Genomic DNA, 27,728 nt, shown 5'->3' with positions numbered 1-27,728 from the left:
GGCCTGGCGCAGCTGCTCCATCAACAGCTGTTGCTGGGACTGGAGCTCCTGAAGCCACTCTGTCACCGCAGGGACCGCAGATGCCGGCAGCACATCCGGAAACAACCGTGGGTGAAGGCCATAACTGGCTTGGAACGGGGTCTGCTGGGTGGACGCATTCACCGCGTTGTTATAAGCGAACTCCGCCAATGCTAGGTGGTCGACCCAGTCGTCCTGCTGGTAGCTGCAGTAACACCGGAGGTACTGTTCCAGTACCGCGTTCGCCCGTTCTGTCTGGCCATCAGTCTGTGGGTGGTAAGCAGATGAGAGACAGACCTCTGTTCCGAGGGCCTGGTGCAAAGCACGCCAAAACCGGGACGTGAACTGAACGCCGCGGTCGGATACTACACGCTCAGGTAGGCCATGCAGGCGGAAGACATGCTGAAGGTACAGCTGCGCGGTTTCCTTAGCTGAGGGTATGGATGGGCAGGGGGCACAGTGCACCATCTTCGTGAAGTGGTCAGAGAAAACTAGAAGGCAGGTGCAGCCACGAGACGGGGGTAACTCCACTACAAAGTCTAGAGAAACTGTGTGCCAAGGACGTGGTGGAACCGGCAACGGCTGAAGAAGGCCGGGGGGTCGCCCGGTAGGCCCCTTGGCCCGCCTGCAGACGTCACAACCAGCGACGTAGCGAGCCACGTCAGCCTTCAAGCGGGGCCACCAAAACTCACGGCTTACCAGATGGGTGGTCCGATACCGCCCAAAGTGCCCCGCCGCTGGAGCGTCATGGGTCATCCGGAGAACCTCAGCCCGCAGCGGCCCTGGTGGGATGTACAGGCGCCCGTGGTGCAGCAGGAGACCCTGATGCGAAACCAGCCCTGGATACTGAGGGCATGATCCTTCGGCCAGTTCCCGGAGTCGTTCCTGGGCCCAAGCATCGACCCGTTGCTGCTCCCGCACCCGAGCCTGCAGTGGCTCAACCTCCTGGGTGGCCAGGAATGCAGCTGGTGGTAGGATCGTGGTGGGTGCTGCTTGCTGAACCGTGTCTGCGTTGTCTTCAGGTTTCCGGGACAGGGCATCCGCCTTCTGGTTTTGGGAGCTAGGGATGTAGCGGATCCGGAACTGGAACCGGGAAAAGAACAACGCCCACCGGATCTGCCTTTGGTTCAGCTTGCGGGTGGTCTGGAGGTATTCCAGGTTCCGGTGGTCGGTTCTCACCTCCACCGGGTGTCTTGCTCCTTCAAGATGGTGGCGCCAAACCTCAAAGGCCACCTTGATGGCCAGCAGTTCCCGCTCCCACACGGTATAGTTACGCTCCGCTGGAAGGAGCTGGCGGGAATAGAAGGCGCAGGGTAAGAGTGGCGCTTCCGGTTCGTGCTGCTGAGACAAGACGGCACCGAGAGCCGTACTGGAGGCGTCAGTCTCTACCACAAAGGGTCGAGAAGGATCCGGATGCTGCAAGATTGGCGCTCTCTGGAAACAGGCCTTCAACCCTTGAAATGCCTCCTCCGCCTCCTTGTCCCAGGAAAACGGCGTCTTGGGGCGCAGAAGCCGGGTCAACGGGGTGGTGCGGTGAGCATAATCCGCAATGAAGGTCCGATAATAGTTGGCGAACCCCAGGAAACGCTGTAGGTCCTTGCGGTTCCGAGGTGCCGCCCATTCTCGAACCGCTGCCACCTTCCCAGGATCCATCTGCACCCCACCTGGTGAGAGTCGATGACCCAGGAAGTCCACTGACTGCTGATGGAACTCGCACTTGCTGAGCTTTGCATACAGACGATGCTCGCGCAAGCGCTGCAGCACGGTCCGGACATGGCCCTCGTGGCACGCCGGGTCACGAGAGTAAACCAGAATGTCATCCAAGTACACCACCACGTACTTGTCTAGCAAGTCCTGAAATACGTGGTTGATGTACCGTTGAAACACAGCAGGCGCGTTGCACAAACCAAAGGGCATAACCAGGTATTCAAACTGTCCGTACCGGGTCCCGAATGCTGTCTTCCACTCATCCCCGGCGCGGATCCGAATCAAATTGTAGGCTCCCCGGAGGTCTAGCTTGGTGAACACCTGCGCCCCTTGCACCCGCTCCAGTAACTCCGAAATAAGGGGCAAGGGGTACCGGTCCGGGATGGTAATCTTGTTCAGGGCCCGGTAATCATGGCAAAGGCGGAGCTCCCCACATTTCTTCTTAACAAAGAGCACTGGCGCAGCAGTGGGCGAGGTAGAAGGTCTAATGAACCCTCGCTCCAGGTTCTTGCGCAAGAAGTCCTGCAAAGCCTCGCGCTCTGGCTCTGTTAACGAGTATAAGCGACTCACCGGTAGAGGCGCTCCGGGCTGGAGGTCTATGCCGCAGTCAAAGGACCGATGCGGCGGCAGCTGGTCTGCCCCCCGTTCCTCGAACACGTCGTGATAGTCCCGGTACTCAGCGGGGAGCGTTGCAGCAGCCTCCTCAGTGGGCGCAGCTGCTAACATCTCAGTCTCAGCAGACGAACTGGGGTCTGGGAAGTGTACAGTCCGTTTGACCCAATCAATCTGCACATTGTGATCCTCTAGCCAGTCCATCCCAAGCACCAGGGGGAACCGGGGCATGGAGGCAATATCCAGAGTTCGCATCTCACGGTGCTGCTGGAGGCACAGGACCAGGGGCTGGGTCTCTCGAGTGACGGCTCCCGAACGCAGTGGCCGTCCGTCGATTGCCTCCACCTGTACCGGTTCTGGCTTGTTCCGAAGTGGCACCCGATGCTGGGCAGCAAAAGCAGCGTCCATATAAGAGCGGGTTGCCCCTGAATCCACCAGGGCATGGGTAAGAATCCATGGCCCTCCTGGAGGGTATAGATGTACCGGAACCATAAGGTGTTGTAATTCGATTGGTGCGGTCCCATTCTGTGCTGTTTGGGACCCCAGGGAGCCAGGGCCATCAGCTACTGGGGTTGGCGGTTTCTCAGGACAGGATCGTGCATAGTGTCCGCTTCCGCCACAATAGAGACATAGATTCCCCTCCCGACGCCGCGACTTCTCTGCGGGGGAGAGGCGTGGCCGCACTGCCCCAAGCTGCATGGGTTCCTCCAATGACTCAGCTGGGCCTGTGGGGCTGCTGGTGGACCCCGGGGCCGAGAACTGGAGGTGCCGGCGGCCCCGAGCCTGACGCCGATCCTCTAGCCGATCGTCTATCTGTAGACTCCGCTGAATAAGAGCGTCTAGCGTGGTGGGGCGTTCCATTGTGGCCAGCTGGTCCAGTATCTCATCTGAAAGCCCCTCGAGATACTGGTCCCGAAGAGCAGAGTCGTTCCAGGTCAAGTCCTGTGCCAGCAGCCGGAATTCTGTGGTGTATGCGGCCACCTTGGACTTGCCCTGTCTCAACCGCCGAATCGCCCGGTTGGCTTGACTCTCCTTCAAAGGGTTGCCGAACGCGGCCTCCAACAGATTGCAAAACCCCCCGTAGTCTGCCAACAAGGGGGAGTCTTGCCTGAGCAGCGGCAACGCCCACTTGGCCGCCTGGTCCTTTAACAAACTAATTAAAAAATGCACCTTGGTGCGGTCGTCGGGGAAGTTCCGGGCGCGCCCCTGAATATACAGCTTGGCCTGGGCAAGGAACATGGGAAAGCTGGCCGGAGCCCCATCAAACTTCTCAGGCAAGGCCACTGGGTACTTGCCAGAAGCCGGGGCGTCGGCCCCAGGAGCCGGTAGGGCGTCCAAACGCTGCTGTAGTGCCGCAACCACGTTACTGAGCTGCTGCACGGTGTGCGTCAAGGCCTGGTTCTCCTGGGCTATTGCCAACAATGTAGCCGCTTGGTCAGCCATGGCCTCTGAATCTTCCCGAACGCACCCCAACAAAGAGGGAGTGCGGGTGTGGCGGGAGCAAACTGTGCTGGTCCCAGGGGGGATGAGGTATTATTACCGTAGGCCAAGATCAACAGGGAGCCGGGCAGGTCAGCAGGAACGGAGGTAGGGCAGAAGCAGGAGTCCAGGTGGGGAAGCAGGAACACTGGTAAGGCAGAAGCAGGAATCCAGGCGGGGAAGCAGGAACACTGGTAAGGCAGAAGCAGGAATCCAGGCGGGGAAGCAGGAACACTGGTAAGGCAGAAGCAGGAATCCAGGCGGGGAATAGGCACACTGGGAGTGCCAAACAAGGACTGGGTAAAGCAGATACTTCACAACGACGTTGCTCCCGCAACCTGAGACCGGGCTGCCTGACCTTTATCTTCTTCTAAGGCCGGGGGCGGTCCCGGCCCCCAGAAGCCCCGCCTCTCTCGGCCTTAAGGCGAGCACTCCTCCTGGGAGACACCAGTTCCCTTCGCCTCTCTGCCCTAAGCCTCTGCAGATCAGGAGAGGCCGAAGGGTTACTGGGTCCTGGAGGAGGCTCACCTGTAGCCACTGAGTCTTCCAGCACCTCTGGGGCCTGAATGATTTCACCTGGTGCCTGCTCTTGAGTTTCCTCAGCAACTAGGCCTTGCCCAGGTTCAGCCGGCCCTGGAGGCGGGGACTCCTGTGCCGGCTGGGGTTCCTCCGGATCGCTCTCAGACTCGGAATCCCAGGCCATCACATTCAGTCCGAGGTATGACCATAGCTGTCAACTTTCAGATTTGAAAATAAGGGATCAGCAGCCTCAGCAGTCCCATGGACAGTCTACGGGATACCTAACAATTCGAGATAGCAGCGGGAAGCAGCGGGAAGCAGCACTGGAATAAGGGGATTCCCTGCAAAAAAAGGGAAGGTTGACAGCTATGGGTGTGACTGTACTTGGTTGTAGAATTTTGTAAACCTTCAAAGCGGTTTACAAAAAAGATGAAACATAAAAAATTACAACAGTATTTTTGAAAAGTTAAAATGGCAATAGGTTAAAAACATATTAAAACTCACATCAACTTTCTAAACATCTGAGTAGGCAGGTGCTGAAAAGCGTACGTTGAAGGGTACATTGGAAAGAACATAGTCCTTGTCCCTGTCTGGTGTCAATAGGCAGGGAGTTCCAAAGTGCAGGTGCTGCCACACTAAAATACTTATTCTTTATAAACATGCAACAGGTATTATGTGACACCTGTAACAGTGCCAGTTCCATCAATAGGAGCAGTCATGTGATCATATACAGGGTAAGGCAATCTCACAGGTAAACTGGGCCCAAGTTGTTAAGGGTTTTATATACATATTGAACTCAGTAGGAAATCAGCAACCACCTCTCAACACAAGTGTTGCATGTTGCCAAGGCCTGTCAGCAATCCTATTGCAGGATTCTGCCCTAACTTGCGGCTTCCAGGTCAAGTGAAGCCCCACAATCAGCACACTGCAGTAATCCAGTCTTTATGTAACCAATGCATGACCAGGTATCCCAGTCCAAGAATGGCTGCAGCTGTCAAACCGATTACAGTTGGTACAGCAGTTGGCAAATATAGCAAATAGGAAAGTATGTCTTTTCACGTATCAGTAACGTACACCTGGGGTAGGCAATCTCAGGTCCAGAGCTGAATGTAGCTCCCCGGGCATAACCAGGCCACACCCCTGTTTTTATACCACACCCCTCACTGCTTTACACCTTCCTTGAGTGTTTTGACTGCAGTGTGTTCTTGAGCTCTGATGATGCTGGTCTACAGTACGTTTGAATAACTGGTACCCATTGCTCTGCCTACTGTTGCCTCTGTCCCTGCCCACCACTGCCATGTGGCCCCTGGTGGGTTACCCAGAAGGAAAGACAGTACTCAGGATGAAAAACATCTATACATTGTGAAATTAGCTTTTCATGGCCCGGAAGATTTTTGCTTTTTTATTATTTCAAGCACAGAATATTACACACCACCTCACCTGTTGACTACACACACTAACCTAAGAGCATAAGAACATAAGAAGAGGCAGCTAGATCAGGCCAGTGACACTTCTGGTCTAGCGTCCGGTTCTCAAGGTGCCCATAGAGATGCCCTTACTGGAAAACTGCAAGCAGGATTTGACCACAAGCGTCCTTTCCCCTCCTGCAGTTTTCCAGGAACTGGTATTCAGAGGCATCGCTGCTTATGGCTGTGGAGACAAGAGCATAGCCATCAGAGCAAGTAGTCCTCTCCTCCGCCATGAATTTGTCCAATCCTCTTTCAAAGCAATCTAGGTTAGTGGTCCCCACTGCCTCCTGTGGGATGGAGTTCCATAGTTTAACTCTGCATGAAGAAGCACTTCCTTTTATCTGTCTGGAATCTACCAACATTGGACATCTACGAGTTCTAGTGTTACAAGAAAGAGAGAGAAAGCTTTTCTCCCTCTGCTTTCTCCATGCCATGAATATTTTTCGAAACTTCTATCACGTTGCCTTTTACTTGCCTAAATAAAGCTATTTCACTCTCTGAAATCATGGCAGCTAGTGGTACTCACTGGGTGGGGTGGGGAGTACCAGCTGAACATCCTGCTTAAGGCATCCTCTGCTCTCCCAAAACAGGGACTGGAATCTGCCTGTGCTCTGCTGTTTAGATCATGGAACTCTACAGCCATGGGATGTGGTCCAAGAGGACGCCTTTTCCCACTCTCCCTCCCGCCCCCCCACGGAGGCTGGGCTCTTAAAGACTTCATTAGCTCTGCTATAATGAGGTCCCTGCACTTACAGATGGTCATTATCCCTTTCAGAGAGGGAGGATAATTGTTAATGAGCAGATAAGTCCCTGCAATGTATGGGAAGGATCAAGGAGTTCATAGGAAGCAGGAAGGAGAAAAAAGTAGAGGAACAAATTAGCAGGAAGTTATGGTCTCTACCAGAGAAGGGTAGAAAGACTTGACCCATTCTTTTGTGAGGGGTTTAAATCAGAGGTGTTGAACCCATAGCTGTAGCTTGGATAAGAGCCACCAACCTGTTTCAAGTGGCCAGCCAACCCCTGAACTGGCACTGTTTCATGTGGCACATAATATCCAATCTGCTTTTGTGAGAACTTGATATTTTAGTGGGGCAGCACCTTCAGTGGAACTCCCTGCCTATTGGTAGCAGGCAGGTGCCTTTACTGTACCCTTTTCAGAGCAGAAGTTGCCCTCTGTCAAAACAGAGACAGGGGGGATGTGTCACTGTTAATTCTCCTTGACCTCTTAGCGGCTTTCAATATCATTGTTCAAGTGATCCTTCTGGAGTGGCTATTTGAGTTAGGAGTGGGTGGCACTACTTTGCAGTGGTTCTGGTCCTACTTGGGTGGTTGCTTCTAGAGAGCTTTGGCCCCACAGGGCTCTTAGTGTAGGGTTTGTCACAACAGAATTTCTAGGCATCATTATTTAGGCAATGGATATTATTATTATTAAAATTTCTGTATATTTGAAAGAAAAAATCTCAAAGTGGTTTACAACATGTTAAAACATGTTAAATTCAAGCTTCAAGGAAAATATTTCAGATCCTTTTCTAAGTGTCATTTTGCTTTCCCCATATTTATTTACCTACTTAATTTATTTAGCTGCCCCATAGCAGAAGTAATCTAGGAAGCCAGTGCGGTATAGTGGTTAGAGTAAACTCTTTTGCTCACCTGTTTAAGAAAGCTAGAGGGGCAAGGCAGATGGGGATGTCAGTTGCCAACCTGGCATCCAGAGATCTCCATGTGGTCACAATTGGACCCGTGCCAGTTGCAAAACGTGCCTGGCACCTGGGGAATTTTGAACCCTGTTTCCCAGGGTTTGATTTTATCCCCTAGATGCTTTTTAACATCTACATGAAACCACTGAGTGCAGTTTTCCAGAGGTTTGGAGAACGTTGTCAGCAATATGCTGATGACACACAACTCTACCTTTCCTTTACACCTGAAGGTGAGGCAGTGGGTGTGCTGGACGGTTGTCTTGACTTGGTCATGGACTGGATGAGAGCCAACAAACTGGAGCTCAATCCAGATAAGACAGAGGCACTCTTAGTGGGCAGTTCCCTAGACTGAATGGCGGGGAGGCTGCCTACTCTTGATAGGGGTTACATTCCCTCTGAAGGAGCCAGTATGCAGCTTGGGGGTACTCCAGGATCCACTGCTGACATTCGAGGCTCAGGTGGCCTCAGCGGCACAGAGTGCCTTCCAGCAGCTTTGGCTGATGGCCCAGCTGTGCCCCTATCTGGGCAGGGATAGCCTAACTTCTGTTGCCAATGCTCTGGCAACCTCTAGGTTAGTTTGCTATAACACGCTATATGTGGGGCTGCCTCTGAAGATGGTTCAGGAAGTTCAAGTAGTGCAAAATTCAGTTGCCAAGTTGTTCACTGGGGCAAGACACTCTGAACATATTACACTGATCCTGGTCTGACTGCCCTGCATTTATTAAATAAATAAATAAATTCAAGCAATGCTTTTCGGGACACTGTCTTTCAAGATGATTTTGTGTAATAAACACACTTTTGCAAAGAAATTTCTCCTAATATGCACATTCTTTGTAAAGCGTTTTTGCCTGATATAATACATCTTTGTTGTTTTCACTACTGTCTGTTGTTACTGATAATTTTATTGTTTTATATTGTTTGTAAACTGCTTTGAATGGTTTTTTCTTAAATAAGTGGTATATAAATTGTAATAAATAAATAAGTAAATAAAATAAAATATGAACGATTTTTAGGGGGGGGAAATAGTCAGCGGGAATAGGATGGAGAGCCCTCCCTGCATAATGCCAGCAAAAACTGAACAGCTGTGCTCCAGAAGTCAGCCAACCCGCAGCTCCAGCTAAGAAGCGGATTGAGCAAGGGAAGTTGACATTCCCAGGAACTCCACACAGCCAAAGGATCAGGGAGGGGGAAGCCTCTGCACACAGACAGGCTGGAGGGAAGAAACTTACCCTGCCCATCAAAGCCATGCTGATATCAGAAGCGTTTGCATTGCACAAGGACTGGGCAGGTCACCCGGGTTGAACCATCAAATTATGCAGGTGGGATAAAAAAAAGGCACCCCAAGCTTCCTGGTAACTGTCCAGATGCCCCAAGAGAACCCCCTGAGCAGGACCTGATGCAATAGCAACACTCCCACCTTGCATTTTCCAGCAACTGAAATTCAAAGCCGGACTACCCCTGGGCATTAAAGTTCTGCTTTCACAGTAGACCTCCAGATGGAGAGTCCTGCTGGATCAGACCAAAGACCTATCTAGTCCAGCACCCTCCTTTCATAGTGGCCAACCAAATGCCACAATGGGGAGCCCACAAGCAGGACCCAAATGTAACAGTGACTCTTTCCACCTGCAATTTTCACACCTGCTGTCCAGAAGTGCACTGCCTCCAAGAGAGGAGGGATGGAAGAACAAAGAAAGGTGTTTTACACAAAGTTGGGTCTGTCTGGCAGCAGCTCTCCAAGGTTTCAGGCAGAGGACCTTTCCAGCTCTGCTAGATGATTGAATCTGGGACCTCTTGCATACAAATCAGGCGCTCTGCCACTAAGCTGTGGCTCTTCCCCGCAAAATACAATAAGTTCCTAGTCTTCATGGTTCTGAACAAATAAGAACTTGGAACCTTCTGCATGCAAAGCAGGTGCTCTACCACTGATCTACAGTCCTTCTCTGTAGGTAGCACCCAGCCGGCAGCACATATGAATCTTATATGCAAAAAGAGCAAACACCATCCTGCCAGAGACTGTGGTCTACACAACTTCCAGTATCTCAAAAGTGAAGACTAATTTCGCCACCAGTGCAATAGAAACTTTCTGCTGCATGGCTGGCAAGGGAGCAGTATGAGTAATCTGCAAAGAAATGGGCAAGAGATGTGGGTTTCTCAGGAACTGGTTTCCTCCTTGAAAGCAACAGCAAGCAGGCAACCTTTTCCTGAAAGTGAGTTTACCTAGAAGTCCCCAGACAAGCCCTGTGGCTCACCAACTCTGAGCCACGTGTGATGAGGGCACATCAGTGTGCATAAGTAGTACATGGCAGGCGCGCCAAATCTAGGGAACCGAGGTGCCTTTGGCCCCCTCAATATTTGTTTGAAGGGGGCCAGAACCCATTAATGTTGAGGGCACTCTGTGCATGTTAAAGGTAAAGGCGACCCCTGACCATTAGGTCCAGTCATGGCCGACTCTGGGCTTGCAGCGCTCATCTCGCTTTACTTGCCGAGGGAGCCGGCGTACAGCTTCCGGTCATGTGGCCAGCATGACTAAGCCGCTTCTGGCGAACCAGAGCAGCGCATGGAAACACTGTTTACCTTCCCGCTGGAGTGGTACCTATTTATCTACTTGCACTTTGACGTGCTTTCAAACTGCTAGGTTGGCAGGAGCAGGGACCGAGCAACTGGAGCTCACCCCGTTGTGGGGATTCGAACCGCCGACCTTCTGATTGGCAAGTCCTAGGCTCTGTGGTTTAACCCACAGCGTCACCTGCATCCCTCTGTGCATGTTGGGTGCATGTAATTGCATGTCACAGCTTCAGTGCCCAGCTTCATCACAGCGCTCTGTCTCCTCCAGACACTGCAACATCACGGAAGTCTGCACTGGACTATGCCGTGTCAGGGGACATGTGTGACGTCACACATAAGCGATGCATGCTGGGACCTCTCAATCTTGGGAGCAACCTGGCACCTCTGGCACATGGTGCTTATGTGCCTTGAGGGCCCCAAAATCCCATTGCACACCAGTCAACATGTAAAGAGAAATGGGGAAGAAGATATATTTTCCACTTCCAAGCTGGAAGAAGCAAAGCCTTTTATAAAACACACATAAGCTGAGTTATACAGATAAATCTGTTGATGACACAGTAATTAAAAAGCAGAATTGGGCATCTGTCCAAAGCAGACAAATCAAACCAGAGAATCAAAAACAATCTTAATTAAACAATTGGCTCCATAATAAGCTTCCCATATTAGAATTCCGCACCATACTGTATACACTGACAGCAGGATTGTGGCAGTGGATGGGAGGACAGCAAAAGAGACGACTTATCTGAACATCATTGCAAATCTTATGGGGTTAATAATAATAAATTTTTTATTATTTATAACCAGCCCACATGGGTGGCTTCCAACACATATAAAATCATAAAATATGGTTTTGCAATCCCAAGATGCTGAATATGGAACTTAACAGAGGAGCATAAGTTTAAGTGGAGCCTGACTAGGTCTTAGGAAGAACTTTTTGACAGAAAGAGCTGTTTGACAGTGGAACGTTACTTCCTCCTACATTAGAGGCTTTTAAACAAGGGGCAGATGACCACCTGTCAGGGATTCTTGAACTAGGGGGCCCATGGAGTCCCTTTCTGCTAAATAGTTCTATGATTCATTGAAAGGAGATTCCATCTAAATAGTAATAATAATAATAATATTTTTTTATTTATACCCCGCCCTCCCTGGCCAGAGCCCGACTCAGGGCGGCTAACACCAGTAAAATTACATTCAAAAAATAAAATAAAGTAATAATCCGATTTAAAATACAGGTTAAAATATAATTTAAAATGCAGCCTTATTTTAATAGTATTAAATAGTATTAGGTATGTAGTAGATAGTATTTAATAGTATTAGGAAGAGCTTTCTGACACTAAGAATTGTTCAACAGAGTAACAGATTACCTCAAAAGGTGCTTGACTCTCCTTCACTGGAGGTTTTTAAGCAGGGTTTGAATGGCCACCTGTCAGGGATTCTCCTGCTGAGATTCCTGCATTGCAAGAGGTTGGACTACATGACCCCTGGGGTACCTTCCAACTCTACAATTCTATGATTCTATGATACATAAGCTTATTTAAATGCATTATTTAAATGTCTATTTAAATTTCTCCTAATATATGCATTTTTCTACGTATCGGTTGGTTTCGAGAACCCCACAGCAAAATTCAGAGAAGTGTGATTTTTCGAAAGCATAGCTGCATTTTGGTTTGCCATAAGCAAATTACCGTATTTTTCACTCTATAGGATGCACCAGACCATAGGACACACCTTGTTTTAGAGGGGGAGAACAAGAAAAAAAATTCTACCGCTCTCTGCTCAGTGCCCCTTCAGCGAAGCGGCAGGAGAAACAGAGCCCCTTCCATTTCTCCTCCCGCTTGGCTGAAGCGGCGCTGCACAGGTCTCCCTCTCTGCTGAAGCCAGGAGAGTCTTCAGCAAAAGGAACCCAAAGCCTGCGGAGCGCAGCAGCTATCCCTCAAGCCTTCAGAGCGCAGCGCGAGTTCCCGCTGCGCCCCTCAGGTTTCGGGTTCCTTTTGCTGAAGCCGGGAGAGCAAGACTCTCCTGGCTTCAGCGAAAGGAACCTGAAGCCTGCGGAGCCCAGCGGGAACTCGCGCTGCACTCCGAAGGCTTCAGGCGGCTATCCCTGAAGCCTCCAGAGCGAGAGGGGTCGGTGCGCACCGACCCCTCTCGCTCTCCAGGCTTCAGTGAAAGCAACGTGAAGCCTCCAGAGCGCAGAGGAAGCGCTCCCTCTGCACTTCGGAGGCTTTGCGTTGCTATCGCTGAATCCAAGGAGCCTGCATTCACTCCATAGGACGCACACACATTTCCCCTTAATTTTTGGAGGGGGAAAAGTGTGTCCTATAGAGCGAAAAATACGGTAGTTAGCTTATCATGAAAAATGTAAAAGAAAAATGGAATGACTCCTCCATCACTAGATGGGGGTTAAACCTCCCCTTGTATAAGGTCATCAGGCACCCACCAACAGGGGTGCCAACATGAATAAAATATTGTGGGGGCCCAGCTAAGCTCCGCCCTGCATGTGATCACATGATGCAGTGCACACACACCATTTGAATGGGAATGCCCATCAACTTTGTGGGGACCGAAGCTGCCACAGCCCCTAGGAGTTGGCTCCTATGCCTACCAACTGAAGCTTGCAGCTGCAGTCCTGTTGTGTATATAAGCAGAGAGACAGGATTCAGGACCTCACTTTCATCCAAAAGCAGGTGAAACATAAATAGTGAGTCAATAAACCCTCTCCAGCTATCTCTCAGTGCATACCAATAAATAGCAAATAGAAACAGCTGGAGGATCTTATAGCTCTTGCTCCATTGGAAAGGAGATAGTTATGTTAATATATTGGCCCATTAGGTTGGCACTTACTGTCCAAAGGCCGGCTCTAAATTTCTCGCCTCGAATAGACTTCCAGCAGTTCAATGAGAGAAAACCTCGTATAATAGCTGGGCCTAACAAGACACAGGCTCATTCTCAAAACAGGCCCCTTCCTCAGAATTGGTATTTGGAGACAGCTGGCATTTATCTGCAAACAATAGGGAGGGCCCACAGGGTGAGCTCATACTGCTTTTGGAAGTTGAAGGACATCAGCTTTGGTTCTGTGGAAAGGTCAAGAGAAATGTGCCTCCCATGCCCTCACCCCATCAGCTCCTTGGGTTTTATTTTGAAAAAGTTAAGGTGATAGTCCTCGTGTTTGCTGGAAGAAGTCGGAAAAATCTAAAGGCTTGTAACCAAGCTCCTTTAAAAAGCCCAAACTTATTTTTCCTTCTAAACCCCCTGGATCCAGAACACTGAAAAGAGAATCTTATTCCTTTCTGAGAATTAATCTGGCAATGCTGACACATGCACACATACACACACACACACACACACACACACACACCTGGCCCATAGCTGTCAACTTTTCCCTTTTCTTGCAAGGAATCCTATTCAGAATAATGGAATTTCACTAAAAAAAGGGGGGAAAGTTGACAGGTATGCCCTAGCCAAAAGAAGAAGAAGCTGTTGAACTTTATCACCATAGATTCAGGTCAAGCCCCTCCACTGCCCATTGCTATCTCCAGACTTCAGTCCCTCACCTGTGAAAGTGGGCAGCGTATTTTGCAAGTTCAGCGCATGGCAAAAACATGAGAGTTTGCAAGAACAGGCTTTGCCCATGGAAAGCTACATAATATTTTTTTGCAAAATCCAATCCATGTACAGGTTGCTTCAGAGCAAAAGAAGAGGAGGAAGAACTCTCTGCCCATGAGGAGCATACAATGAAGAGCTTTGACAGCGCAGGAAAAATCATTAGTTAGGAAATCATGGAGCCACAACTAAGTTCACGGCGGAGGCAAGCATTGAGCAGAAAGCGAGATAAATAAGAGACATTATCACTTTTCACCTGACCACAACATACAAACCCACCACGTTACTCTTGCCTAGGGATGCAAAAACCTGTCCATTTCTGTTTCTCAATCTTCCAGTCTTAAATTCAGTTCCACATGTTTCCACGTCAGTCTGCTTCTTCATTTTTTCAAATCCTTATAAAAAGAGCCAGGCACTGACGCCCCTGCTCAGGGCAGCCTCTCCACATGCCACCTGCCACCAGTTTGGGACTTCTTTAGGGTGCTGCCCACGTCATCAACAGAGGACATCAATGTGCAGTCATGACAGCAGCCCCATGTCCCGCAGTGGAATATACTCCACTGTGCAGTCTGAGCAACCAGAGGGAGGAGAAGCACCTCTGGCGGCAGCAGTTGCAATAGGCACCTCTGGAGGGTTCATTAAGCCTTGGGGGAGCAGAACCTTGATTCTCAGTCGCCAAAAAAGGTGCCCAGACTTTTTGTGGTGCTCTCAAATAGAGAATCTTCAGATGCAAAATGAACCTGGCGCCCAGCTAATTTTGAACCCTGCTTACAATCCAAATCGGCCAAGCCAAATCATCCCTTAAGCCACTGGTCTTCAACCGGTGGGATGGGGGACCCACCAATGGGCCATGGCCTGGTCCAAGGTAGGTCACAGCAGCAGCATGCAAATATATGGTTAAAAAAATAAAATAAGAAATTGATTAAAAAGTGGGTCCTTGATCTGAAAAGGTTGATGATACCTGTTCTGGACTAGGGATGCAAAAATCTGTCCATTTTGCTTTCTCATTTTTTACAGTCTCCACATTTCACATCTGTTTGCTGGATCAGGCCTAAGAGGGCCCATCTACTCAGCATCTTGTCCTCACAGTAGCCACCCAAATGCCCTGCAAGCAGGATCCGAACACAAGAGCAACTCTTCCCTCCTTCAGTTTCCAGCAACTGGTAGGGTCTAAAGTCTGCTGTCTAAGTTGCTGGGATGCAGCACTGACATGACCAATGAGAGAGAGAGAGAACACACTCAAGGGGCCCCCACTTCAGCTTTGCTTTTGTGCCCCCACCCCCTTGCACCAAGTCGACCCCCCAGATCCCAGTGTTCAGCCCTGCGGAGGAGGAAATAAAGTTGCAAAGGGTAAGCAATGCAAATGACTGACTGAAAGAGAGAGACAGACAAGGAACCCTGGTGATAAAAGAGAACTAAGGAAATGTAGCTCGGTGTGGAAGGTGGAAGCAAAGGCGTCAACAGCTCTGAGCTCCTCACCCACATGGCAAGTGTCAACACATTCACCTTATCCAGTGGTGCTTTTTGGGGTGGCGGAGGAGGGAGAAGGCAGAAAGAATGCAAAACCCTGGCCCAGCTCCAAAGTTTTCTCCAGCAGAATAGAAGAGAAAGAGAGATGTCATTCCTTGCACTCTAATTGGCCTTCCCCCAATTTTTGCTCCATTCCTTCCTTTCTGCACCATTTCATGCTTATTCTGCTACGAAGCCAGACAATTGCTTTATAACTCTGGGGGACAGTTTGACCGTCTGCGAGCGAGACTGGAAGCAGGCGCACAGCAAATGCGGAAGAGGCCAAGCTTAGCACCCATTGGAAGAGCTGAGGAACGGCTTTTGTTTTTAAATAATTCTCTCTTCCTTTTTGCCAAAGCTAAAATTTGTGTGTATATGTACATATTTAGCACATATACATATAACACACACATATATATCCTTAATTTGATAATCCAGGCGGAAAGGGAAGGGGCTTAATGTTTTTAAATAATTCCATCTTCCTTTTCAGCAAAACAAAAGTGTTTTATGTGCCTGTCTACAGAATCTTATAACTGTAGAATTGGAAGAGTCATTTAGTCTAACTCCTCGAAATGCAGGAATCAAAGCCACAAAATCTCTGACTTGATGGCTTTCAAATCCCTATTTAAAAACCTCCAGCGAAGGGAAGTCCACTACCTTCCCCTGCCAAAGAGTTCTTACTGTCAGGAATATGCACAACCTGCAGATTTAACACACAGAATAAGAGAGCAAGAAGAACGTACATTTAAAGAAGACTGGAAAACATTTATTGAATATATGGAAAATAACTGTACACAGCTGAAAAAGCGGACAGGATTAAGATAAATGCAACAGAGTAAATCATTTTTGATGGATGTAAAAGTGGAAAATTTATTTGAATGGTTATCGTAAAATATGCAGGGATGTATGATATATAAAATGACCCATGGAAACAAAAGAGGGGAAGTCATTGGATATTTTAAAATGTGTAAAATGCTTTTTCGGAAGTAAAATTGAAAGTTTAATTTTAAAAAATATTAATAAAAAAGAGTTCTTACTGTCATAAAGTTCTTCCTAAGGTTTAGAAGGAATCTCCATTGTTGTCATTTGAATCCATTGGTTTGGGTGAGTCCTACCATCCGGAGCAGGAGAAAACAAGTTTGCTCCATCTTCCATGTGACAGCCTTTTAGATATGTGAAGATGGCTATAATATCTCCTCTCAGTCTCCTCTTTTCCAGGCTAAACATACCCAGCTCCCACAACTGTTCCTCATAAGGCTTGGTCTCCAGACCATTAATCATCTTGGTCACCTTCCTCTGCACACATTCCAGTTTGTCAATCTCCTTCTTAAACTATTGTGCCCAGAACTGCACCCAGGACTCCAGCTGGGTTCTGTCCAAGGCAGAATAAAGTGGTACTTTTACTTCCCTTGATCTGGACATCAGACTTCTATATTTCTGTCATCTATCTATCATCTATCACCTATCTATCATCTATCTATCTATCTATCTATCTAATCTATCTATATCTATCTATATCTATCTATATCTATCTATATCTATCTATCTATCTATCTATCTATCTATCTATCTATCTATCTATCATCTATCATCTATCATCTATCATCTATCTATCTATCTATCATCTATCATCTATCTATCTATCTATCATCTATCTATCTATCTATCATCTATCATCTATCTATCTATCTATCATCTATCTATCTACTTTATTTATCCAGTTCCCAACTTAGCCTACCTCACAAGGTTGTTGTGGGGATTAAACAAAGTGCGGAGAACCACGTTGAGTTTCTCAGAGAGAGAGAAAAGTGATACATGAATTCAATAAATAAGTACAAATAAATATGCAGGCCATTTCTCCTAATATAATACATTATTTTGACTACTTTCCCTAACACACACATATCTACCTGCACAGTTTTCTCCATTATTTCCAATCAAAGAACTGCATCACAACTCTGGAGAAGTGCAAATTTTGCAGGATAGCAACATTTCCCTCCACATATTGTTTGAGGAAGAGCAAATCATGCAGGCTTGTGTTGAAATGCCAAGAAAGCCAAATTTGTTCTGCGTCCCCTAAGTCAGGAAACCAGCCTGGAATTTCCTGCAGGAACAGAACATGTACATGGCGGAAGACTCAATTTTTTAAAAAGAAAAAAGAAAAGAATAATGTGGACTAGCATCAATATATTTGGACTTGACCTGCAAAGCTGGCTTCAGTCTAGCCCTGCTTTGAATGTGACTCCATTCTGGTCCTCTTCTCAACGATGTGTCACCTGACTTTCACACCCAAACCCAAGTCTGGCTCTTGGATAAACACCCCTGCAGATGCCTTGAAGTCTGTAGGAGGGAGCCGTTATTTTGCTCTTTCCCTCTCTTCACATCCTGCACCCCATCAACCTGCTTGCTCCCCCGCCCACATCCATAAAAGCATCTGAAAAAGCAGCACCATTGTGGGGAGGGAAACACCATAAACTTTTTTTTTTAAGGCAGAGAAACAGCTGGGAAAGCCATTACCCACTTTATGGGCCCCCAAGATCAGGGCTGCCCCTTTCATTTGGGGGGGTGGGGTGACCGTCTGCAGCCCCAATAAGGCCAAGGGGGGCGGGTCACCATAGTTCACAGGAGGTCCAAATTCAAGACTCCCCAGAAATAAAACCTGACCTGTAAACAGAACTGGGAAGATGGACAAAAGAAAACTTTCCTCAGCTGCCATAAAAGTAGTTAAGTGGGCTGGGCTTGAAGACCCCCCCCCCCAAAAAAAAACAACCAAGCCAAGTTTCTCCTTTGAAAGAAGCAGCATTTGATGCATTTCAGTTCCTAAAAGGACATCAAAATTTTGTTGGTTCTGCATTTGTGGGAACTCAATCCTTTAGTTTAGCAGCCCCAACATTTTGGCGCTCCCTGCCCATTGCTACTTGGCAGGCACCTTCACTGTACTTTTTTCAGCACCTGCTAAAAACATTTTCATTTAAACAAGCTGCCCCAGATGTTTAGAATGTTGGTGTGAGTTTTAATCGGTTTATAGTCTATTCTTATGTGAATTTTTCAACGCCTTACATTATTGCTGTTTATTTTTTCTTATTGGTTCATTTGGGGGGGAAGGTTACAATCAAGTGGTGTATAAATTTTATGAAATAAATAAAAGGAAGGGGAGCCTGTGACTCTCCAATTGCTGCTGGGCCAACTACCATCAGCAACCCCAAACCATGATGATGGATGATGGGGAACATAAGGACGGTCACAGATGCTCCACATCACCCCTCCTTATGAATAAAAATCAACTGTGCTGGAGCTTAAAAATTAATATGCAAAAGTTTAAAAGGCGCAAGGAGATAGGATAATAATATATTAAGGATGGAATAACAAATAAAGTGAATAACAGTAACAAAAATAATAGTAGATAAAGAAGATCGCACACAGGTGGAGGGAAATACTGGACTATGGGGGAGGGAGGTGAAGGGATTAATTGAAATTGTTAAAGATTGGTATAGGATTTAAGAGATTTGATTTTTTTATAAAGGTTCTGTAAGGAAAGCAGAAAGCAGCAAGAAATATCAAGTAAAGGTATTGGAGAGGAAATCAGTGTAAATGAAAACATAAGACTTATGGTTTTGTTACATATGATTTTATTTTGGAATTGTCTATTTATTTTTGAGTACAACTCAGTATTTCTGATCATGCTTAAGGTACCGCTTCTTCTATGGCCCCCAACCCCTGTTCTCGCACAAGCCCCTTCTGTCCCTTGAACATGAAGGGAAAGAAAGAACACAAGCTTCTCCTGAGGAAGGCGGAAGAGTTTTTTACAAAAGGGTATCTTTTAAAAATAGAAAAATATTACTGATATGCTGAGCAATGTTTAAAAAATGTATCTGTAATATTGCATAAAGTGCCAGCGTGCTGTAGTGGTTAGACTGCTGGACCTAAGTGACATGGGTTCAAATCCAGGACTCAGACATGAAACTTGGGAGTCAGTTCCTGCCTCTCAGGGTGACCTGCCACATGCAGTTGTTGTGGGGATTAAATGAGAATCTAAGACAACAAGATCCAACATTCCAATCTGGCCATGAAGCACCCCAGGTGTGTCCAAGTCCCTGCCTCGCAGCCCAACCTACCTCACAGGGTTGGTGTGGGGATTAAATGAGGAGGAAGAAAATCAAGTAGCCCACCTTGAGCTCCTTGGAGGAAATGGTGAGATATACATGCGCTAAAAGAAAAAAGAGAGGAAATGCTTGCACCTGTGGAATGCGCTAGCTGGGTACTGCCCTAAGGTGTTTGCCATCGTCTTCAAGATAGTGACCCCATATCAGTCCCAAAAGATACTTGATGTCATCCTTACTTGAAAGCATTGTAGTAGTAATAGTAGTAGTACAGTCATACCTCGGGTTGAAGTAGCTTCGGAATACGTACCGTATTTTTTGCTCCATTGGACGCACTTTTCCCCCTCCAAAAATTAAGGGGAAATGTGTGTGCATCCTATGGAGCGAATGCAGGCTCCTTGGCTTCAGCGATAGCAACGCAAAGCCTCCAAAGCGCAGAGGGAGCGCTCCCTCCGCACTCCGGAGGCTTCACGTTGCTTTCACTGAAGCCTGGAGAGCGAGAGGGGTCGGTGCGCACCGACCCCTCTCGCTCTCCAGGCTTCAGGGATAGCCGCCTGAAGCCTTCGGAGCGTAGCACGAGTTCCCGCTGGGCTCCGCAGGCTTCAGGTTCCTTTCGCTGAAGCCAGGAGTGTCTTGCTCTCCTGGCTTCAGCAGAGAGGGAGAGCTGCGCAGCACCCCTTCAACTAAGCGGGAGGAGAAATGGAAGGGGTTCCGTTTCTCCTGCCCCTTTGCTGAAGGGGCGCTGAGCAGAGAGGGGGAGAATTTTTTTCCCCTTGTTCTCCCCCTCTAAAACAAGGTGTGTCCTATGGTCCGGTGTATCCTATAGAGCGAAAAATACAGTATTTCCGGGTTTCGCTACTCGAGCATGCGCAGATGGTAAAAATGACGTCACGCGCATGTGCAGAAGTGGCGAGTCGCCGGGTTGTGTTCGCTTCTGGATGTGAACGGGGCTCCAGAACAGATCCCGTTCGCATCCAGAGGTACCACTGTAGTTGTTATAATTACTGTAGAGAAAACACCCTGTCCCTCACACACATACACACAAAAAGCAGAATCCTATAGCAGCCCAGAAATTTGATGTTTGACCACAATGGAGCAGAGATCCCCATCTCCATGTCAATGTGCTGATTCTGCTTTGATTTGGGATTTTCTCTCTCCAAGACCTGGCATGGAAATGGCATTGCCCATTGCCAAGAACAACAACAGTAATGGATACCTAAAATCCTGGACTGCCTCTTAGCTCTTGATAAAAGGCCGTTTGCTAAAGAATAAAAAGTATGAAAGGTTACCCCGGGCTCCCAGCCAGCAATGCAAAACTCTGGGACCCATTCACTCTGACATCCCTGAATGTTAGGAATTGCACATGGTGTCTGAAATGGTAAAGAAGCACTCTACTGGATCAGGCCAGTGGCCCACCTCCTCCAGCATCCTGTTCTCGCATTGGCCAACCAGATGCCCATTATAGGAAGCCCACAAGCAGGACCTGAGTACAAGAGCAGCCCTTTCCCCTCCTGTGGTTTCCAGCAACCGGCATTCAGAATAATTGCTGGTTCCAACTGTGGAGGCAGAGCACAGCCATTGTGGCCAGTAGCCACTGATAGCCCTCTCCTCTGTGAATTTGACTCTAAAACCTCTTTTAAAGCCATCAAAGTTGGTGGCCATCTCTCCCTCCTGTGGGAATAAATTTCATAGTTTGCACTGCATGAAGAAGGACTTTCTTTTGGACTGAATTTCCTTTAGGATTGATGGTGACAATTCCCCCCCCCCAAAAGACTCCCTGCCTATTGAGATCAAGCAAGTTCCTTCACTGTACAGTGGTACCTCTGGTTACATACATCATTCATTCCGGAGTTCCCTTCTTAACCTGAAGCACCACTTTAAATAATGGGGCCTCCCGCTGCCGCCGCACGATTTCTGTTCTCATCCTGAAGCAAAGCTCTTAACCAGAGGTACTACTTCCAAGTTAGCGGAGTCTGTAACCTGAAGCGTCTGTAACCTGAAGCGTATGTAACCCGAGGTACCACTGTACTCTCTTCAGTGCCTAATAAAAGCATTATTCTTTAGACAAGTCTGCCCAGATGTTTACAAAGTTGATGAGAGTTTTAATCAGTTGTTTTAACTTTTGGAATGTTTTAAATTATTGATGTTAACTTTTCATATTGATAATTTTACTGTTTTAACTTTTTTTGTAAAACTGCTTTGAGGTTTTGCTTTGTTGTTGTTTTTTAGGTTGTGTGCAATTTTTCGAGTGGTGGTGTATAAATTTTAACAAAGAAATAAAATAATTTTTATCCCTCCTTGGATATTCCAACATCCAGCTTTGATGGGTGTCCATGAGATCTTGCACTACAACAAAGAGAGGAAAACTTTTATCTGTGAAAGTCCTGGACCACACGTTTGGCCAGAGATGTTCTCACAGTAAACATTTTAGGGGGAGGGGGGCAATATAACCCGGTTCCTTTCAGAATGCTTGGAGGTGTGTATCTGTGGAGAGGGGGCTGCTAACTTGCAGTCACACATGCAAAGGCACAAAAGGTGGCTTCTGAGATACTGGAGGCCCCAACACTGCAGGGCTAGGCAGCACTATCTGGTTTTGAAGAGCAAAGCAAACATGAAGAAACATGTTTAACCTATGCTGTTGACATATAAAGGGGGATTTAATCTTTTTTCCCCCTTTTTCTTCTAGTTCTTCTTAGCAATTGCTGAGTTTTGAACAAAATAGTCCCAAGGGCAATTCTCCCCTGTGAAAACAATATTTTAACATTTCATTATGAAATTGCAAGATTGCCTACGCAGAAGTGGGGAGCGGGGTGCTGGTGGTGCAGAAACCAGACCTTTGTCCCGTTTGCAAGCATAATGGCACACCAGTCATCCTAGTTCAAAACCAGCTTTCAGGAGGACAAGGACAGTCCTCTCATTTTGCAAAGCCCAAGGTCCACATCCCTCCATAGACAACCTTCAGGCCACTTGGTAAAGCAGGGTGATCAACTTCAGGATCAAACCATTGGCCCATCTAGTTATAAGATGGTAAGAAGAGCTTGCAGGATCAAGTCCATCTAGTCCAGCATCTTATTCTCATAGTACCCAGCTGGATGCCCTAATGGGAAACCCTCAATCAGGACCTGAGTGCAACAACATATCCTTTCCAGTAGCTGGACAGGAAACCCTTGGGCATGGTTCTGCTATCGCAACCGGTCTCCTTAAGGGACTGGCAGCTGGATCAGGCTAAAGAGGGCTCATCATATTCCAGCATCCTCTTCTGAGGTTGGCCAACCAGATGCTCCAATGCAAAGCCTTCAAGCAGAACCTGAGCACAAGAACACTCTCCTGTCCTGCTGCTTCCAGCAACTGTTATTCAGAAGCAGACTGTGGAGGCAAAGCCACAAACCTGAGGCACATCCATGCCCAATGGCTTGGCTGAAGGCAAACCCTGACTCACAGCAAGTCAAAAAAAATGAAGTCTGGATGGGGTTTCACTGTGTGCCTTAACCACACTCTCACTTTCAGGGTGGAGGAATACCAAAAATCCAGGAAGAATGGATGCCATCCTTTTGAGCTCTTCATGGGTTATCTTGAGGCACCTCTTCTACACACACACACACACACACACACCGCAGTAGCAGCACAAAAGAGAGAATTATTCCATCATACTCGCAACACATGACTCAGTTGCCTTCCAAAAACTTGGGAGTTGGGAGTCTTGGGAGTAAAAAAAAAAAGCCAGAAGATAGCACTGTAATTGGGCGTGGTTGGGAAATCAGTCTGAGGGGGCCATACAGACAGAGAAATGACCACAGTCTTCTGCCTTTGGATGGTAAGGTTTTTAAGTTTGTCTCCACAACTTTCTTAGCAACCTTCCAGAGGCCATGAGCCAGTTGTGGGAAAGGCTAGAGGAAAAGGTGAGCAGAGGAGCAGATGTGAATTTTATCTTTGTGCAGTAGACTAGTTTCAACACCCACACGCCTCCTCCATCCTCTGTCCAGGCAAAGCAAAAGGCATCATCACAGATCAAGGACACATCGCAGCCAGACAAAAGCCGTTGTTAAGGAGCAGGGCCAGAGAGGGGTGTGGTCTAGGAAGAGAATGTGGCTTGGGGGATGCCCTGAGGGCCAAGTAGAGCATGCTGGAGGGCCACTTCAGCCTCCCAGGACTCCTGTTCCTCACTCCCTGCCTTCAAGACCAATGCATTTATTATGACATAAGTTTTCATAGACTCAAGCCCTCTGCATCAAATTCTAAAAATTTGCAGGTACCTAAAGGGGAATATTGTGCGTGCTGTTTCATAGAATCAAAGAATCTCAGAGTTGGTAGGGACCCTGAGGATCATCTAGTTCAACCCCCTGCAATGCAGAAATCTCAACACAGAATTATAGAAGAGTGGGAAGGGACCCTGAGGGTCATCCAGTCCACCCCCTGGAATGCAGGAACATGCAGCTGTCCCATACGGGAATCAAACCTGCAACCTTGGCACAATCAACACCAAGCTCCAACCAACTGAACTATTTGGGGGCTCGTATGTGTGTGTGAACCCTACTGTCAGTTAGCATAGCCACTTTCTACTGAGTCAGACCCCTGGTAGCTGACTGGTAGCAGCTCGCCAGGAGTTCAAGCAGAGGGTCTCTGCCTACCCTGTCCTGGAGATGTCACAGAATGAACCTGGGACCCTTCTGCATGCAAAGCAACAATCCCCAAAATAATAAAGTAATTACTCTAGTCCTCATCATTTTGGATAAAAGGTTCAATTGAACAGGAATGTAGGGAGCTGCCTTATCCTGAATTAGACTACTGGACTTTCTAGCTCAATACAGTCTACACTGACAGTGGCTCTCCAGGGTTTCAGGCAGGGGATATTTGCAGCCCTACCTGGAAATGCAGGTGAGGATTGAACCTGGGACATTCTGCATGCAAAGCAGGTGCTCAGCCACTGAGTTGTGCTCCTTCCTCCAAACTAATAGCCCAGTCCTCATGCTTCTAAATAAATAAGCTGTCTCATATTGAGTTCGCCCATTGGTCCACTGAGCTCAATGCTGTCTGCGCTGAGTGGCAGAAATGGGTCTCTGCCTTTTCAGTCAGGGGACCTTCTCAGAATCTACCTGGAGATGCAATTGGCAATTGAACCTGGGACATTCTGAATGCAAAAGGAAAGCAAATTCCTTGGAGGCTGTAGAAGGAGGGTTTTATCCGCACAGTTCACACATTTTATTCGTTATTTATTAGGCATTATCATCTCTCACTCTTACCATCTCAGAGCACATTGCAAAACGATTAAAGATGCAAATGACCAAAGAAACAGGGCAGAGTGAATAAAAATAAGATCAGATCATGGGGGGATATGATGAAGACAACCTTTGTCATGGATGCACAATTCTGGGACTAGTTCACTACAAAGTTTGTGAATGGAAGGAATCAAACCCAAGGCAACACTAAAAAACATAAGGCAAACTTGCTCATTCAGGTCAGTGGTCCATCTAGTCCAGCATTCTGTTCTTACCATGGCCAACCAGGTACCTGAATGGGAAGCCCAAAAGCAGGAGCCCTCTCCCCTCCTGAAGTTTACAGCAACTGGTATTCAGAAGTGTTGCTGTCAGTCAGAGCATAGCACTGTGGCTAGTAGCCATCAATTTGCCCTTTCCAGTGGCACCAACCCTGGTGGTTAAGAGATTATTAAGAGACGGGTGCAAATGCAGCCCCCGACCCCAGCTATCTCCAAGCGCAGCACATCATGAGGCAAACCACAGAAAGAGGCCACACTGAACCTGCTTCTCAGAACTTTTATCATGTTCAGCCGTGAGCATCAACCAGGAGAGGGGGGGGAGGGGGAGAACTCCAGACTGTGGCAAAGACTAGCAAGTCAGAACAGGGCTGAAAAGTGATTGAAACTCTTGTCATAAATAAGGAAGAAGAAAAAATCACAGGTGGAAATTAATTTGAAAGAGAAGGAAAGGAGGAGAAGGAGGAGGTGTAAGACTGGGGGTGGGAGTGGTGTCGGGGAATCCCCTCATCATCCAATATTTCTGTCAAGACCAGGCTCCTAGATCAAGGCTGGCTGTAACCCTCACAGACTTGGTAAATAGTTCTACCAAATGCATTGTGCTTTTGGGGAGATTTTTTGGGAGGAGAAGATGCATTGAAAATAGATTTAAAGAGAAATAAAGATTAAAGGAGGGAAGAAATATTATGGGGGTGAGGGAAGAGCAATAGGTGCCTTCTTTAAAGCTACAGTTAAAGCTAGGATTCAGGACTTGCCTTCCCCAAGGGGGGCGGGATAAAAAGAAATCCCCCTAAAATCCAGAAGTAGAAACTGTTAACCAATACAGTTTTTCCTGCTTAAAAAGCCCGCCCCCTAAAATCACAAGGAGCTGCTTATTCTATTCAGAACTCAAAAGTCAAAACGCAGAGCTGGACTGGATCACTTTTCTGCTATTTTTCTTTTGAAGAAAAACTTTCCCACACCGTGGTGGGATCACCGCCGGAGTTTTGCAACAGTTGCAAGATCAGGCCTTTTTTCCTCTCGATTTTGAAAGCCTCTTTCGGATCTCTCTCCCTCCCCCTCCACTCCGCCCCACGTTCAATCGCTCAACCCACTGCCAACTTCCAAAGGCGAAAAAGGAAACGCAGCCAGTCCCGATCCCAGAAACGGTGTCTTCCCCTCAAACAACAACAACAAACCCATTCCCTCCCCCCAGCAATTAACAGTAGGGTTTTTTGGGGGTGGGTGGGAATGCATGGGCTCTTCCTTGGACTGTCCCAAGGCGCTCCATGCAAATTTGCAGAGGTCACTTTTTTAAAAAAGCATTTAAAAGAAAAATCGAATGCAACACAAAAGCAACACCACAGATCGCCGTGGCCTGCCCTGATTTGCCCATGATTTGCACCGGGAGAGTGAAAACGACTAGGGAGCCTTGTGAAATTGACAAGGCCGCTTCTTTGAAATGTTATCAAAGGGGTTTTCGCTCCTGGCCACCCCCTTTCCCCTCCCCCCTAGAGAGAGAGCGGAGAGCTCGGACCTTCTCTGTGATCAAAAGATCGGCTGCCGTAATAAAGACATTTTACCTCCCCCACAACACACCCCATTTCCCAGATCCCTTTCCACGACACTCAATATTGTGTCTGTGTGTCTGTCTGTCTGTGTGTGTGTGTGTGTGTGTAACACTGGCAACATAGAGATATTACAATATAGCTTTGCATTTTTTCCCCGAAGCGGCCCCTCTCCAGCTCCCCACCACCACCACGCCGCCCCGCTTGCTTTCTTTTTTTAAAAAAAAAAATTAGAAGCCGAGGAAAATCAGCCAATAAAACTCACCCAATGGAAGAAAATGCTTGGTGTCCATCGTTTCTGGTTTAACTCATGCCAAACGCGATTTGTGGGAGAGCGATCGGTGGAGGAATTTCTTTTTTCTTTTTAATTAAAAAAGGAAGGGGAGCAAAGAAAGAAGAAGAAACCTCACAGGACCAAAAAAAAAATCAAAGCCGGAAGAAGGGTTTGGGGTTTTTTTTTAGGAGGCAGATTTAAGTGATTTTTTTTGCCCCCTCTCCGCAAGAATTACTTGTGCAAAGGTTGGCTGTTTGGAGATTGATTTGTTGATTGGGGGGGTCTCCCCCCTTTCGCCCCTCTCTTTCCTGCTCCTCCTCTACTCCACCCCACACTTGGAAGAAAAATAAAAAAGATGAATGTGACTGTCTCTAGGTCTGGATAGGAAAACGCCGCCAAGAAAGTCCCAGCGAGAGGCGAGTCAAAATTCCGCTCCCACGGGGTCCGCGCGAAGCCGAGACGGAGGGAGTTGTTGCAAACTCACCCAACAATATAACTAAAGTACTCGGGTGTGTGTGCGCGCCCGCGCGTGCCCCGCTCTGTTTCTGTCTCGCTCACTCGCTTTGCTGCTTCTCCCCTTCCACCGCCCGCAGCTGAAATTGCAAAAGGGACCCCGCCAAGGGGTAACCTGACGGCCGACAGGTCTAGCAGCGACGGGGCATTGTCCGGGTCCCAGGGCGCGCGCAGCTGGGATTTTAGGGAGGGGGAGTTTCGGAGCGGGATATTTCCTAGGGACCTTAGGAACCAACTCCTACAGCCAGGCTCCCTTTGTCCCCCACATAAAATACTTGAGGGGGCTTAAGGGACCCCAAAGTTGGTGGGCATTGCGAGTCAAAGGGTGTGTTGCCTGCCATGTCCTGTGATCGATTATGCGGGGCGGGGCTTACCTGCCACACACCCAACTCAATATTTTATTCAAGTTGTCACCCCTGCTAGGGACATAGGATACTGCCTCATCCTGCATGCAAAGCTTAAGCCCACCAACTGAGAGCTATATGGCCCTTATCCTAAGATTCTAGTCCTCATCGTTCTGGATGAAGGGCTGCCATAGATAGAAACGGTGGAAGCTGCCTTCTACAGAGTCAAATCGTTGATCAACCACCTCAGTACTGTCTTCACTGACTAGTAACAATGGCTCTCC

General features: G+C 47.8%; 1 protein-coding gene across 7 annotated transcripts in view; it reads right to left on the bottom strand.

Annotated features, from left to right (window-relative positions):
- RXRA (retinoid X receptor alpha) overlaps window positions 1-27,144 on the bottom strand; it is a 132,032-nt gene extending 104,888 nt beyond the window's left edge. For all 7 annotated transcript variants that reach the window (XR_014164890.1, XM_081897868.1, XM_081897870.1 and 4 more), the window contains exon 1: window positions 26,579-27,144. Coding sequence is in view for 6 of the 7 variants with exons in the window: in XM_081897868.1 (XP_081753994.1) it covers window positions 26,579-26,606 (28 nt within the window). In the remaining variant the exon portion in view is untranslated. The remainder of the gene's footprint in view (window positions 1-26,578) is intronic.
- Between the last annotated feature and the right edge of the window lie 584 nt (window positions 27,145-27,728).

The sequence above is a fragment of the Podarcis melisellensis genome (assembly GCF_964234715.1).
Source record: "Podarcis melisellensis genome assembly, chromosome: Z".
Lineage (NCBI taxonomy): Eukaryota > Metazoa > Chordata > Lepidosauria > Squamata > Lacertidae > Podarcis > Podarcis melisellensis.
Note: the sequence above shows the minus strand (reverse complement) of the source record. Positions and strands in the feature narration are given on the sequence as shown.